Source organism: Pipistrellus kuhlii, unplaced genomic scaffold (genome assembly GCF_014108245.1).
Source record: "Pipistrellus kuhlii isolate mPipKuh1 unplaced genomic scaffold, mPipKuh1.p scaffold_m20_p_1, whole genome shotgun sequence".
Taxonomy (NCBI): Eukaryota; Metazoa; Chordata; class Mammalia; order Chiroptera; family Vespertilionidae; genus Pipistrellus; species Pipistrellus kuhlii.
Window position 1 is genome coordinate 91,325,836 of NW_023425404.1, and position 14,854 is coordinate 91,340,689.

The 14,854-nt window shown below is 42.0% G+C and overlaps 1 protein-coding gene across 6 annotated transcripts in view; it reads right to left on the reverse strand.

Annotated features, from left to right (window-relative positions):
• Window positions 1-14,854, reverse strand: part of ARIH1 (ariadne RBR E3 ubiquitin protein ligase 1) — a 142,485-nt gene that overhangs the window by 80,343 nt on the left and 47,288 nt on the right. For 4 of the 6 annotated variants that reach the window (XM_045587221.1, XM_045587212.1, XM_036456741.2 and 1 more), the window contains one exon: window positions 6,842-6,909. The exons of the other annotated variants lie outside the window; for them this stretch is intronic. In XM_045587221.1, coding sequence (XP_045443177.1) covers window positions 6,842-6,909 — 68 coding nt within the window. The remainder of the gene's footprint in view (window positions 1-6,841; window positions 6,910-14,854) is intronic. 6 annotated transcript variants of the gene reach the window in all.

The following is a 14,854-nucleotide window of genomic DNA, read 5'->3' on the forward strand; positions in this document are numbered from 1 at the left end:
TTTCTTTTTACCATATATCATAAAATTCATTGGTACCAAATTTTCATGATCTTACGAGAAAGTGAAATTGAAAATTTTTACATAAACCAAAATTTTAATCTTGTTGGACTATGAGGTGTCTTTAATTGAAAGATGCATTTAGATTTCAGACATGACAAAATGTGAAAGATACAGTTCAGGACCAATAAAATCATATTTATTATATAGTAAACCTTGCTATAACGAACTAATTCTGGCAACGGGTGTGTCTATTAAAGCTGAAAGTCCATCTATCTATATATATAAAAGTTTACCACCTGACGACAGGCTAGTAGCTATTGAATTTAATTAAAATATTTACTAAACACTGACTATATGTTAAGATGCATCCCAGCTAGCTCAGGATTGAGTATCGACCCATGGTTTGATTCCTGGTCAGGGCACATGTCCATGTTGCGGGCTCGATTCCCAGTAGAGGATGGGCAGGAGGCAGCTGATGGGTGATATTTCTTTCTATTTCTCTCTCTCAAAAAAAAACATACATTCATATGCCTGGCATAAGAAAATGAGAAAGAATAGAGAGAGAAGATGAAATTTAAAATACTTCACAACTATGACTTGATAAGATTTATATTTTAAGTATGTCAAATAAACAGTAGTGATATTTGAATACATTCTGTATTACCAAGTGGGAAGATTTTATTTTTGAATGCTAAGCAATAAAAACTATTGGCCATATAGTCTACCTTTTCTTATGATTCCCAAGATTCTAAATATTTACAAGGTTTTTATACTTCATTTTATTTTTATACATTCATTATTCTTCATTTATATACTCAATTGGGAGATCCACAATGTCAATGAAACTAAGTCCCCTTGCATTCTGCGTTTCTTTTCATTTTTTTAAGGATATTAAGGGAAGGCAAGGGCAAAGGAGGGAGAAAGGAATGGAGAGAGGCAAGAGCATTCGTATTGTTTACTTTTCCTCCTTTCTAATCTTTACACTACTTTTGTTTTAATGGGCAAGCTTCTAATGTTTCAACATTAACTATAATTTTGCTGTATATTATTAGTTGATACTCTTTATTCAGATAAGAAATTACCTTTTTATTTTACCAATTTTTTTTTCTAAATCAAGCATAAATGCATAATATTATTAAAGTGCATTATTGGCATTTATTATGATTACCTTTTGGTTTCACTTCATTAACACCTGTTAAAGCTGAAAGTGCTCTACATAAGTTTCTTCCCCAATGGTGACCTGTTCTATTCTTAGGAGAAATCCTGTTATGCCATAAATTCACTCAATTCAATTAATTAACATTTTATTTATGAATGCAACAGCTATGTCCATAATAAAAATGATTTTCTGACTCTAGTCTGGCACAGTGAAGAGACATGAGAGGTATAGAGTAAACGGGAGGCCTCTGGTGCCCGACTGTCCCCACGAGGGGGCAAGGCAGGGTCTGCTGACCTAAAAAAATAAAAAGATTTGTCAGATTGTTGTCTTTGTTAAAAATTTGTAACCACAGCCCTAGCTTGCTTGGCTTAGTGGATAGAGCATTGGCCTGCGGACCGAAGGGTCCCATGTTTGATTCCAGTCAAGACACATGCATGGGTTGAGGCTCAGTCCTAGATGGGAGGAATGAAGGAGACAGCCTATAGGTGATTCTCTCTCATCGTTGATGTTTCTCTCTCTCTCCCTCTTCTTTCCTCTACAAAAATCAATAAAAATATATTTTAAAAATTTGTAACCACAGTTATTTTAATTTTACTAACATCCTATAATAGAAGACTAATATACAAATTGTCCCTTTGACTTGGAGTTTGACCAGGGGGGTGGAGCCAGCCAACTGCCTGCAGCCCCTCCCCCGATCGGCCCCCCACTCACTGATTGGGGGTGGGGCCAGCTGACCGTCCACGGCCCCTCTCCCCAGCTGGCCTGATTGTGGAGGGACGGCCTGATACCACCTATGCTTGAATTTGTGCACTGGGCCTCTAGTGAATTAATAATGCACTACACATTTTTCAAGTTTGAAATAACTTTCAATAGGACTGGCAGGCCCCTGAAGTTTTTTTTAGAAAGAACTTGTCCTTTAAAATCATCTAGTGCTTTTTGGAGGAGAGATATATACATTTTAGTATATTTTTTACATTTCCCTATGATTATCTTTCTACTTCTTGAGGATGGGGGGCAGTTTAGGTAATTTACATTTCTAATCTTTCAAATGTGTTAATAAAAGTGATACACAGTATTCATTTATAATTGAAGTATTTTTCCTACCCATAGATATGTATTATTTAAAATATTATTTGTGCCCTTGCCCCCTAGAATGCCATTCACATTTTCAAACAGTTTACTGATTTCCCCATTTCTCAAAACAGACAAATTTTTAATAACAGTTTTAAGTTACAAGTAAAACAGCAGCCGAGAACAGAGTGTTCACACACATCCCTGGCTCCTACATGAACACAACCTCCTCCACTATCCATCTCTCTCAACAGAGTGGTACATCTGATACAATTAATGAATTATGTTGACACATCATTGTCACCCAAAGTCCATCATTTACATTAGGGTTTACTTTTGGTATTGTACATTCTATGGCTTTGGACAAATGTATACTGACATTTGCCCACCATAACAATTTTATACAGAATAGATTCACTGCCCTAAAAATCCTTTTGGCTCCACAGAGTCATCTCCACCATCACCAGCTATCACCTGAGGATATGTTTGTTGATTTTAGAGAGAAGGAGGGGGAGATGGAGAGCGTCAGAGAGAAACATGGATCAGCTGCCTCCCATACTCAACCTGACCAGGGATTGAAACTGCAACCTAGGTATGTGTCCTGACCAGAAATCAAACTCACAATCCTTTGGTGTACAGGATGACGCTCTAACTGAGCCACCTGGCTAGGGCATTCCATTTTCTGGATGTATTAAATTTATTTATCCATTCACTTACTGAAGAATATTCTGATTGCGTTCAAGTTTTGGCAATTATAAATAAAGCTGCTATGATCATCTGTGTGGATGCAAGTTTTTAACTCATCTGGGTAAAAAACAAGAAGGTGACCTGCTGGATTGTATGGTACAAGTATGTTTAGTTTACTAAGAAACTGCCAAATTGGAAGCAAAATGGCCGTACAATGCAGCATGCCCTAATAGCAATAAAAACCAGTTCCTATTGCTCCACATCCTCATCAGCATTTGGTAATGTCAGAATGTGACCAATTCTATATAATAAAAGCCCAGCAACCAAATGGCAGAAGGACCAGAATGACCAGTCACTATGATACATACTAACCACCCGGGGGCAGACACTCAACACAGGATCTGCTCCCTGGTGGTCAGTGCGCTCCCATAGCAGGAGCACCACTCAACCAGTAGCAGGGCTCACAGGTGGCAAGCAGGGTGGTAGTGGGAACCCGCCTCTACAGCAGAGCTAAGGAGCAGCAAGCCAATCGATAAGGAGCGGGCCTAAACCAGCAGTCAGACATCCCCTGAGTGGTCCAGGAATGCAAGAGGGCACAGGCCAGATTGAAAGACACTCCAACCCCCGCCCCTGTGCACGAATTTCATGCATTGGGCCTCTAGTTTGAAAATAATATACTCTGAAGAGTACCAAATACCATTACATAGTTTAAATTCTCTTTTTATTTACTGATAAGCAGTCTAAAAGAAAACAGTGTAGAATAGTTATATGCTTGAGAGATAAGAGAGCTAGAACCCCACAAAACAATAATAAAATTATTAAAATTAATAAAGTTGAATAGTGTTGAAAAATTCAAGATAGCTAAATAAGAAAATGGATACAGAAAGAAAAGCAAATTAGTAATAATAGTAAAAAAAAATTCAACAATAGTTTAAAATTTTCTGTAAAATGGTACATGTTCATATCAGAATAAAATTCCTGATAAGTTAAAAAGAAAAGTTATTGAATTAAAAGTCAGACCTGAGGAATTTTCACAGATCAGGGTAGAAACACAAAGATGACAAGTACAAAAGAATTATTTTGAAAAGAATTAGAATGAGTGATGCACAGGAATAGCAGCATGAGAGATCCCCTTGGCCTCTCCTTTGAAGTTTCAACAAATTGAACAGCTATAATTCAACAAAGGATTCCCTGCTCAACTCACAAACACATTTGAGAGATTCGGGCAATGAAACATCTAAAGGTGGGTAAGTGGGAATGAACAGGGGAAGCAAGAAGAGAGAAGAGATCAAAGGAGTGAGGGAACAGTCCTCCAGATCACTGTTGGGCTCAGCAGAGAGAGAAAATGAACCATGTTTTGAATGGCACTCCCTTTGGCAAGGAGGAGCAAATAGATTTAGTTAGTGTTGCTGCAGGAATGGAGTGTATAAACTGCAAGCTGAGACCAGTGAAGTGGCAGGGATGAAGCACAGGTGTGGCCATGGTTGTCTGGCAATTGACATTGTAGACAAAGAAACAAAGCCACAGAACCTGGCTGCCTTCCCTTAACCTCCCTTCACCCTTCGAATTGTGCTGCAGAGCACATTGCCTGCAAACCCAAAAACAGTTACTACAGAAATACTTCTTCCCTGAGTGATAGGGAAGTCTGCAACTAAACTGAAGGTTGGGTGGAGATAGAGGCTGTGAGGTCTGAGGTTGCCATTACTGGAAGGGCAAAACAAAGGCAGCTGGGTTCCCCCAGTTCACTCTATACTGAAACACAGGCTGCACTGCCTGCAGTATCTAGCTGCAGGAGACAGCACTTTGATTTCATAGATTTGGAGCCCCATCCACACTGTGTATCCCTTTAGGGTTGGTCACCCAGGATCACTACAACTGGATCATAGGGGAGGCACCAACCCACCTTACCAGGGAACACAGCCATTTTCTACCACCCCACAGAGATCTGAAAAGCTAAAGGTAGGCAAGAGAGCTAAAAACTTGTGATTTGGTGCCACCTACTGGAAACAATAGGAATCATTCTTATAAATCTACAACAGAAACAGAGGAATCCATGAATATTATGAATAACCAAAATAACGAGGCAGCTAAGAAAGAAAATAAAAAAATCTCAAGAAAATAAAATTAAAAGACATGGAAATTTGTGATTTAAATGACAGAGAATTCAACACTGCAGTTCTGAAATAAGCCAACAAAGTGTAAGAAAACAGATACACAGTTTAATGAACTCAGACACCAAATCAACTAACAAAACAAATACTTTCCCAAACAAACTGAAGCTTTAAAAAAGCAGCAAATAAAAATTCTGGCAATGAAGAACACAATAAAAGAGACAAAGAATGAAGTCTTTTAACAAGTATAGGAAACAGATAGGGCGCGAGCCTGCAGCAGGCATAGTGGGGACAGGATGAGCAGGAACGGCAGTTAGGAGCTACAGGTGGCATGGCACGAAGGGGTTTCTCCCCAATCCTTGCAGGCCACCCAGAGGGACCCCACCCATGCATGAATTTCATGCACTGGGCCTCTAGTCTTAAAATAAAATGTGACAATGGTAATATAAGACAACACAGGATACTCATTAAATGAGACAAAAACAGTACATATTGATTTAAAAAAACACTGTTTATTTGGGAAAATGCATTAATAATAAACAGATTGTAAATAAGTCTAACTCACTAAAAGCCCATCAGAGATAAACAAGAAAACTCCTTTTCCTAATAAAGATGTCATAAAACAAGCCTAAAAATGTTACCAATTTAAGAAATATCATTGACTTCAAAAAAGATGGTGAGATGCGTGGGGGAACAAAAAGAAACAGAAAAATATTAAGAAAAAGCTAGCCAAGGAGCATTTCATTGTTCATGAATTGTGGAAAAGATGTATAGTTTGTGTTTAAGAACATAAGCATAGGAGTCCAACAAACTGGAATCTGAATGCTAACTCCTTGTGTTACAAAACTGAAATAAATATATTATTAAACTTTAAGTCTTGGTCTCTGCATCAATGAAATATAATAGTTTTTTAGCCCCATAAAGCTATCAAGATGATGAAATGAAATAATGTTTGGCACAGAGGGTTCAATAATTGACAGGTATTATTGTCACTATTAAATTGTATTTGGGTATAAGGTGTGAGAAATCATGTAATATTCTTGGTATTATCTAATGTGTTTTAAAAAGTGCTTTCAATTTTCAAATCAAAGGGGAAATATTTTTATTTATTTTTCACAATATTTGAGTTCTCAGTTTCCAATAACTAGTTGTAATTTTTTATTAAAATTAGGATTGCTAATTTTATACTGAGAATAAAGGCTGAGAGAATAAGTGCTCCAAATGTGCAATCTAAGGAAGAGAAAAAGATTGAGAATGGCATCAGTATTGTCATTCTCCAGTCCCTTTTAGAACTAGAAACATTTTCTGAGAGAAAATATTTTTTTTAAATCTCCTATGGAATACAGTCTTACATTGAAACCAGAAAATCAGTTCAATTATCCATTTTGGTGGCCAGAATATCAAGAACAACTTCTTTATTTTCTTTTTACTGAATAAATGTCATTAATATGCCTAACAAGGATTTAAAGGTTTATGGACAAGAAATTTTAAGTAATTTAAAGATCTTACACATTTTGAAAAACTACTTTTACTTCTTGGTACTAAAAAGGAAATATATGGAGAAAATACTAAAGCAGAGCTCCCTTCACCTCCAAAATAAAATAAGAAACATTAATCCCGAGTTTCCTTAAACACTAAATTTATTGCAAAATTATGGATGGAGAATATAAGCGATTAAACCAGATATTGCTTGCATATTGGTTTGTTCACACACTGGTATATAAATACAACTCCTTACTTGCTTCTTGTAAATTCTGTTCAAAAGGTTTTGTGTGTTAGTTGTAAGTTCAAAGCTGATATGATAGTTCCTTACCTTTCCATTAGCTTCTCTTTATCCCAATTGAAGTGGCTAAGGAGTATTCTTGTGATAGTTGCTGGATTCTAAAGGGGGAAAAAAAGTCAATTTTCAGGTAATAGCATTCATTGACAGTTAGAGAATTTTTAAAAACAGTAAGCCACACCAATGAGGCAGGTTTCTAAAGGATTGTAAAGCATTAGTCAAAATAAGCCAAAAATGAATTTAAATGAAAGATTACTGTATTAAGTCAAGCACTAATGAAAATTAACATTTTTTGCAATTAAGAGTTAACATCTGCCACATTACCACACTATTAATCAATAACATTTCTAGCATCTTATGTATTGAATAGTTCAAATGATTATAAAGCATTTTAAATCAGAAGGTCCTTTTAATGAACAAAAAAGGACAAAAACCTATACTGTGTAGTAATTTATACAGTATAAAATAGGTTGGCATTTCATTTCCAGAAGAAAAGGCTAATGCCATAAAATAAAAACTTTACTGCCCTATCATAATGCTATTATAAATTTTTCCTTTTCCCATAAAACTAGTGAGCTTACTAGCTGGGCACAGAATTTTGACTTAAAATGCAATAGGGCCTAAAAGATGAGAAAAGCCTAACTGGCCTGAAGATACTAGAGCTAAATACCAGAATCCGCTTATTTGTATTTCACATATAATTTTATTATATCAAATAGCATTTCAAAAAAGGTTTCTGTGCATAAAACTACTTTTATTTCACCATAGTTGGACTACAATATTAGTTAAGTACTGATTCAGTTAAAAAATAACTCTATATAAAAATTATGTCATAATACTGACAGACTCAGAGAGAGCTGGCTGACAGCTGGAGGAAGGACAGGGGAGAGGACTGAGTCAAAAGAGAAAGAACTCGTGGACACAGACAACAGTGTGGTGATTGGGAGGAGGTGGGTGGGAAGTGGTAGAGGGAATAGGGAGGATAAATTGTAATGGGGGAAAAGGATATAAAATAAAAGGAAAAAAATCTTGTCATGAAATAAATCTCTACTCATTATTCTCAACAATACCATCTGTCACAGAAAAAATACTTATTTTCCCCAAAAAAAGCAAAAGATGCAAAGGAGGTAACTCCTATCCACTCACCACTCCAGGCACATCCTACCTAATAAAAAGAGTAATATGCAAATTAACCATCACTCCACTATACCCACCAGCCTATAGCCTACCAGGCTACAGCCATCAAGAGAGCAGGAGGGAGGCTTGGGTTTCCCCGGCGGTGGAGGAAGCCAAACTTTCAGCACACCCTGGCCAGCCCAGGCCTCCGCTTAAGGCTACTAAGTTTCAATTATAGAAGATAAATAAATCCCAACAGAAATGGCTGCAGCCACTAAGGGAGCAGAAGGCTTGGCTCAGTCCAAGCTACAAAGTTTCAATTGTAGAAGGTAAATAAATCCCAGATATCAGGGCCTCTGCTTGGGTCACCGGAGGGTGTGGCCAGCCTATAAATCACCACAGGCCCCTCGAACAGGCTGCCCCACTCCCCAAGGGAACCACCACCCTGATCAGGGAGACTCCTTAGGGCAAACCAGCTGGCCCCCACCAGGCTCTATCCTATCTAATAAAAGAGTAATTATGTAGATTGACCATCACTTCAATACACAAGATGGTTGCCCCCATGTGATCAAAGATTCTGCCCCCATGTGGAACAAGATGGCTGCCACAAGATGGCCAGTAGGAGAGGACAGTTGGGAAAGACCAGGCCTGCATTGGCTGGTAGTTGGGAGCGATCAGGCCTGCAGGGGAGGGCAATTAAGGGTGACCAGGCTAGCAAAAGAGGAAAGTTGGGGGCAAACAGGCTGGCAGGGGAGCAGTTAGACATCTATCAGGCTGGCAGGGGAGTGGTTAGGGGGAGATCTGGCTGGCAGGCAGAAGCAGTTAGGGGCAATTAGGAAGGCAGGCAGGCGAGCAACTGTGAGCCAGCAGCTCTGGATTGTGAGAGGGATGTCCGAACATCTAAACGCGCGGTCGGACATCCCTCAAGGGGTCTCAGATTGGAGAGGGTGCAGGCTGGGCTGAGGGACACCCCCCATTCACGAATTTCGTGCACTGGGCCTCTAGTCTTATATAATAAAAGTATGATATGCTAAGTGTCCAGTAGACTGATTGGCCATTCAACCAATCAAAACATAACATGCTAATGATATGCTAAGGTTGCTCAACCACTCGCTATAACGTGCAGTGACCACCAGGGGGCAGATGCTCCAACTGGTAGGTTAGCTTGCTGCTGGAGTCCAGCAGATTCAGACTGAGCGAATTGGGCTGGACATGTCCTGGAGCCCTCCTGTGGTCCCTCCCTGGCCAGCCAACCTCCTGTTCCCTCCCTGGCACTGGTGGGGCCCCTCAGCCTAGCCTGTGCCCTCTCACAATCTGGAAACCCTCAGGGGATGTCAGAGAGCTGGTTTTGGCCTAATCCCACAGGCCAAACTGAGGGAACCCACCGGTGCACTAATTCATGCACCAGGCCTCTAACCTATATAGTAAAAGCCTAAGTGACCATTACAGCGGAACAAATGGAACTACCGGTTGCTATGATGTGCACTGACCACCAGGAGGTAGAGGCTCAACAAAGGAGCTGCCTCCTGGTGGTCAGTGTGCTCCCAGAGGGGGAGTGCCGCTCAGCCAGAAGCCGGTCTCATCGCTAACCAGCACAGTTACAAGTGTGTCCGGAGCCTCTCCTGACGTTGCAACAGCAGGCACAGCAGGTTGGGATGAGTGCGAGTAGTGCTTGGCCCCAATTTGGGCTCCTCTCTGGCCACCTGAAAATTGGCATGCTGGTACATCTCCCAAGGGGTCCTGGACTGCAAGAGGGCACAGACCAGGCTAAGGGACACCCCTCACCCCCCAAGTGCATGAACTTCATGCACCAGGCCTCTAGTTTACATTATAATCTATCTAGTACTCCTTACTTCTAGGACACTGACTTTATTAAGAATCCTTCTTTGCCCTGCAGGTGTGGCTCAATGGTTGAGCATAGACCCATGAATCAGGAGGTCACCGGTTGGATTCCTGGTCAGGGCATAAGCCTGGATTGTAGGCTCAATTCTCACTAGGGAGCATGCAAGAGGGCGGCTTATACATGTTTTTCATGGATGTTTTTCTCTCCCTCTCCCTTCCTCTCTCTTTAAAAATCAGTAAAAACATAAAATGCTTCTTTAACACAGCACTCAGATAGATACCACCAATCTAGAGAGCTATTTAATATGTGAAAAGAAACCTACTAATCCTCAATTATAATGTATTTATTTGCACAGAATATTTAGACATTGTCATGTACCCAGCTTTTTCTTAGAAATGTGATTCAACATTTTAAAAAATGACAAATTCTGCCAAACCAGTTTGGCTCAGTGGATAGAGCATCGGTCTGCGGACTCAAAGGTCCCAGGTTCAATTCCAGTCAAGGGCATGTACCTTGGTTGCGGGCACATCCCCAGTGGGGGATGTGCAAGAGGCAGCCAATCGATGATTCTCTCTCATTGATGTTTCTGGCTTTCTATCTCTCTCTCTTCCTCTCTGTAAAAAATCAATAAAATACATATTTTTTAAAAATGACAAATTCTAAGTTTGGTAACAGTTTTTCACAAAAGAATTTGCCTACAATTTTAATGCAGTTACTAAGATTTAGTCATTTGTAAAATAAAGGCAATAAGCCTATCACAATTAGCAAAGAAAACAAAGGGAGTTTCTGAGTGACTGAAAAAAATTCTACTTTTGTTGTTGTAAATCCTTGCTCAAGAATATATTTTCCATTGATTTTCTTTTTAAAAAAATATATTTTTATTGATTTCAGATAGGAAGAGAGAAACATCAATGATGAGAATCATTGATTGGCTGCCTCCTGCACATCCACTACTGGGGAATCAAGCCTGCAACCTGGACATGTGCCCTTGATCAGAATCGAACTTAGGATCCTTCAGTCCATAGGCCATTCTATCCACTGAGCCAAACTGGCTAGGGCTCCATTGATTTTCTTTAATCCTCAACGCCCTAGCCAGTTTGGCTCAATGAATAGAGCATTGATCTGTGGACTGGAGGGTCCCAGGTTCAATTCTGGTCAAGGGCACATGCCCGGGTTGCAGACTCCATCCCCAGTAGGGGGCATGCAGGAGGTAGCCAATTAATGATTCTTTCTCATCGTTGATGTTTTTATCTCCCTCTCTCTTCCTCTCTGAAATCAATCTTCTACATAACAGAGGTAATATGCAAATTGGTCCTAATAGTAATGACCTGTTTATATATTTAAAGACCAGCAGGAGGCTGTGCGCACAGCAGGGGGGACTTGCTTGAGGCTCTCTTTCCTGCCCCCCATCCCCACCCCCGCCGGAGTCCTTCCCCCCCCAGGATGCACGGGTCCGACAAACACCCCCAGGACACCGAGCCCCATCTGAGTGCACTCTGCCAGGGAATGCCACCAACCCCCCTCCCCCAAGGTGAAGGGGCGGGCCAAGGGGGTGACACCTGCACGGCAAAAGGCCAGTTCTTGGGGCACAGTCAGCAGATACCAACCTGGGATGGGCTCATTGGCGGTGACCCCCAGGTGGGGTCCCGCACCCAAATCAAGAGGGTATGGACCCAACATGAAGGAAGGGTTAGGGTTGACGACAGAGAGTGGACGTGGAGGGAAGGCACCAGACTTTGACAGGCCATTGGGTAGACAACGTGGGGATCCCACTGCCACAGACACGCAGGGCAGCTCGGTGACACAGGTTGATCCTCCCAAGCGCACAACCACGAAGCCTCCTCCCACCGCGCAGGGCCCAGCCACCGTGGAGACCACAGGCGACACTCAAACCACAGGGAAGCCGCTGTGGCTTTCTCCAGTCATCCACCCATTAATCTGCCCAGACCTACCCATACAGGGGCTCGCATCCTGGGCTGAACGCCCCCACAAGGACAAGCTGGGCCCCTGCGCAAGCACGCCCTTCGCCTGCGAATTCCAGAGGGGAGCGGAGTGGATGGAGAGCCACTTGAGGCGTGGGAGCAGGCACGTTGGGGGGAGGGGGAAAGAAAGGCCTCCTCTGAGTCCCTCCCCACTTCGGCAAAGTGAGAAAAATCCTTACATGTACACGAATGCACATGCGCGCCCACAGGTAATGCAGCGGTCCCTGCGATGGACGCCAGCCTGGCCAGCTGAACCCTCCCCCAACTCAGAGGGGGGAGGCATGGACCACAGTAGACCGGACACAGGTGTGTTGTCGCTTGGTCCCTGCTTGGTCCCTCAAAGCCGGTTCAAGAGGAGCCCGAGTGCCCAAACAGAGGCAGCTACTGTTCCCAAAGAGGAAAGCAATCAGTACTAAGACAATACGAAAAGCATAGAATTTTTAATTAGTCTGTAAAAAGAGTAAACAAGTGAGGGAAGAGGGAGAAGATGGGGGGAAAGGGAAGATGGGAGGGAAGAACTTTATAAAGGAGTCAGTAGAGAGCAGAGTTAAAGAAGGAAAGAGGATGTGTGAGTGAACTGTAGGAGATATAATGAAAATAAAGTATAGTTGTGTACTGAGGACAGATTTTAAAAGTAGGAGTCAGAAAAGAAAAAAGATAAATGATAGTGAATATTTAGGCAGGCAGGTATCGATAGATAGATATTAAAACAGTGGAAGTAAGTAGAGAAGAATGTATGGGAAAGGTCGGATGAGAGAGAAAGAGGGAGGAAAAAAGTTTTACAGGGGAGCTGGTAGGGCTTAACAGAATAGGAAAAAGGAAGAAATAAGGGAGGGAGCAAAGCAGGTCCAAGGGAGGAAGTGAAGAAAAAAATTAAGGTGGGAAGGAAGGAAAAGGGAAGGAAGGGCAGGAGAAAAGGAAAGAAAAAATGTGGGCAGGGAGGGAGAGTAGGAGAAAGATGGGAAGAAGGCTGAACAGAAGTGGTAAATAAGGAGGAAAGAAAAGTTTATAAATGATGAGACAGTAAAAAAAAAAAAGTGTTACATAAAGGAGAGAGAAAAATTGTGTGAGAGGGAGAAGCAAATAAGAAAGTCAAATACAATTGTGTGTAAAGGGGATAAGATTAAAGAAAAAAAGTTAAGCCAAAGCCAGTTTGGCTCAGTGGATAGGTCAGTCTGTGGACTAAAGGGTCCCAGGTTCGATTCCGGTCAAAGGTATGCATATTGGTTGCGGGCACATCCCTGGTGGGGAGTGTGCAGGAGGCAGCTGGTCAATGTTTCTCTCTCATTGATGTTTCTAGCTCTCTATCCCTCTCCCTTACTCTCTGTAAAAAAAATCAATTAAAAAAAAAAAGTTAATAGGGGTGACCAGGCCAGCAGGGGAGGGCAGTTAGGGGGATCAGGGAAGCAGAGAGCAGTTAGGGGGATCAGGCTGGCAGGCAGAGTGGTTAGGGCAGGCAGGCAGATGAGATGTTAGGAGCCAGAGGTCCTGGTTTGCGAGGGATGTCTGACTGCTGGTTTTGGCCCGATCCCTGTGGGACCCCTTGTGGGATCGGGCCTAAACTGGCAGTTGGAAATCCCCCAAGGGCTCCTGGATCGGTGAAGGTAGAGGTAAGGCTGAGGGACCCCCTCCCCCCGCACACTAATTTTGTGCACAGGGCCTTTAAAAAAAAAAAAAAAAAAAAAAAAAATATATATATATATATATATATATATATATATATATATATATATATATAGAAAAGAAATGTGAATGTTTAAAAAAAAAAAAAAAAAGAAAGAAAGAAATCTTCATCCAAGGATATGTTTCTATTAATTTTTGCAGAGAGTGGAAGAGGGGGAGACAGAAACATGGATGTGAGAGACATATTAATTGCCTCTTGCCCACACCCCAAACAAGGCTAGGGAAAAGCTTGCAACCAAGGTACGTGCTCTTGATCAGAACTGAACCCAAGACCCTTCAATCCATAAATTGCCCAAGGCTCAATCCACTGAGTCAAACCAACCAGGATTTTCCATTGATATTTAGAGAGTGGGAGAGAGGAAGGAAGGGGGGAGAGAGAGAAAAAAAACATCAATGTGAGAGAGACATCATTGGTTGTCCCCTGCAAACATTCCCTATCAATCCCTGTGATCTAACATTCAACCCAGGTACATGCCCTTGACCGGAATCCAACCCACAACCCACCCTTCCATGAACAGGACAATGTTCTAACCATTGAGTGACACCAGCTTTTTCTTAGAAATGTGACAATCTGGCTTCTTGATTCTGGCCAAGATGGAATAGGGCAATAAATGCACTTTTGTGTCCCTTTCTTCCACTGATTATAATGAAAAACTCTGGACAAAATACATCTAATAAAATACTTTGAAAACGAAATGACAGCAAGCAGATCTGAGAGGAAAGTAAATGAAGAACTAAATAAGGTAGTGATAAGTATCCTGCTTTGTTTTGTTTTCCCATTTATTTCTTGGCTTTGACCAAAGGATGGGCCAAACAGGGAAACTGTAACAAGCATGATCAGTAAAAACTCAGAGAAATGTTTGTGTGTGTGTGTGTGTACAGTATACTAGTAGCCCCACGCATGAATCCATGCGCCAGTAGCTCTCTGCAGGGCCTGGCCACTCTGAACCCACTGCCAAGAGGCCCTCCGTGGCCGGGCGTGGAATGCTTGCCTTGTTGCCAGGGTGACCACATAAGCGTTCTCTCCCCTCATCCCCCGCCACCCCATGCCCCCTGCCCAGAGGCCCTCTGCGGCCAGGGTGGAACGCTTGGCCACAGTGACGAAAGCGTTCCATCAGGCCACTCACACTGCCCACTCTCAAGGCTGCGGCCCGCCCGCCCCCCTCCCCCCAGGACTGGGGGACTTTGGCAGGTCTGAGAGGACTGGGTGTGGCCAATTTGTGGCTATGAGCGCAGCCATCTTTGTGATGGAGTGACAGTTAATTTGCATATTGCCCTCTTATTAGATAGGATATATCCAGAAGACAACGGCACCTGGAGAATGTAGGAGAATACATTTTTTTCCTTTCTCTTGTCCCACTCCCCCGACCCCCATACTGAAGTCAGACCAGCCATCAAACTACCCAGCTGCAGAGTGAGAAC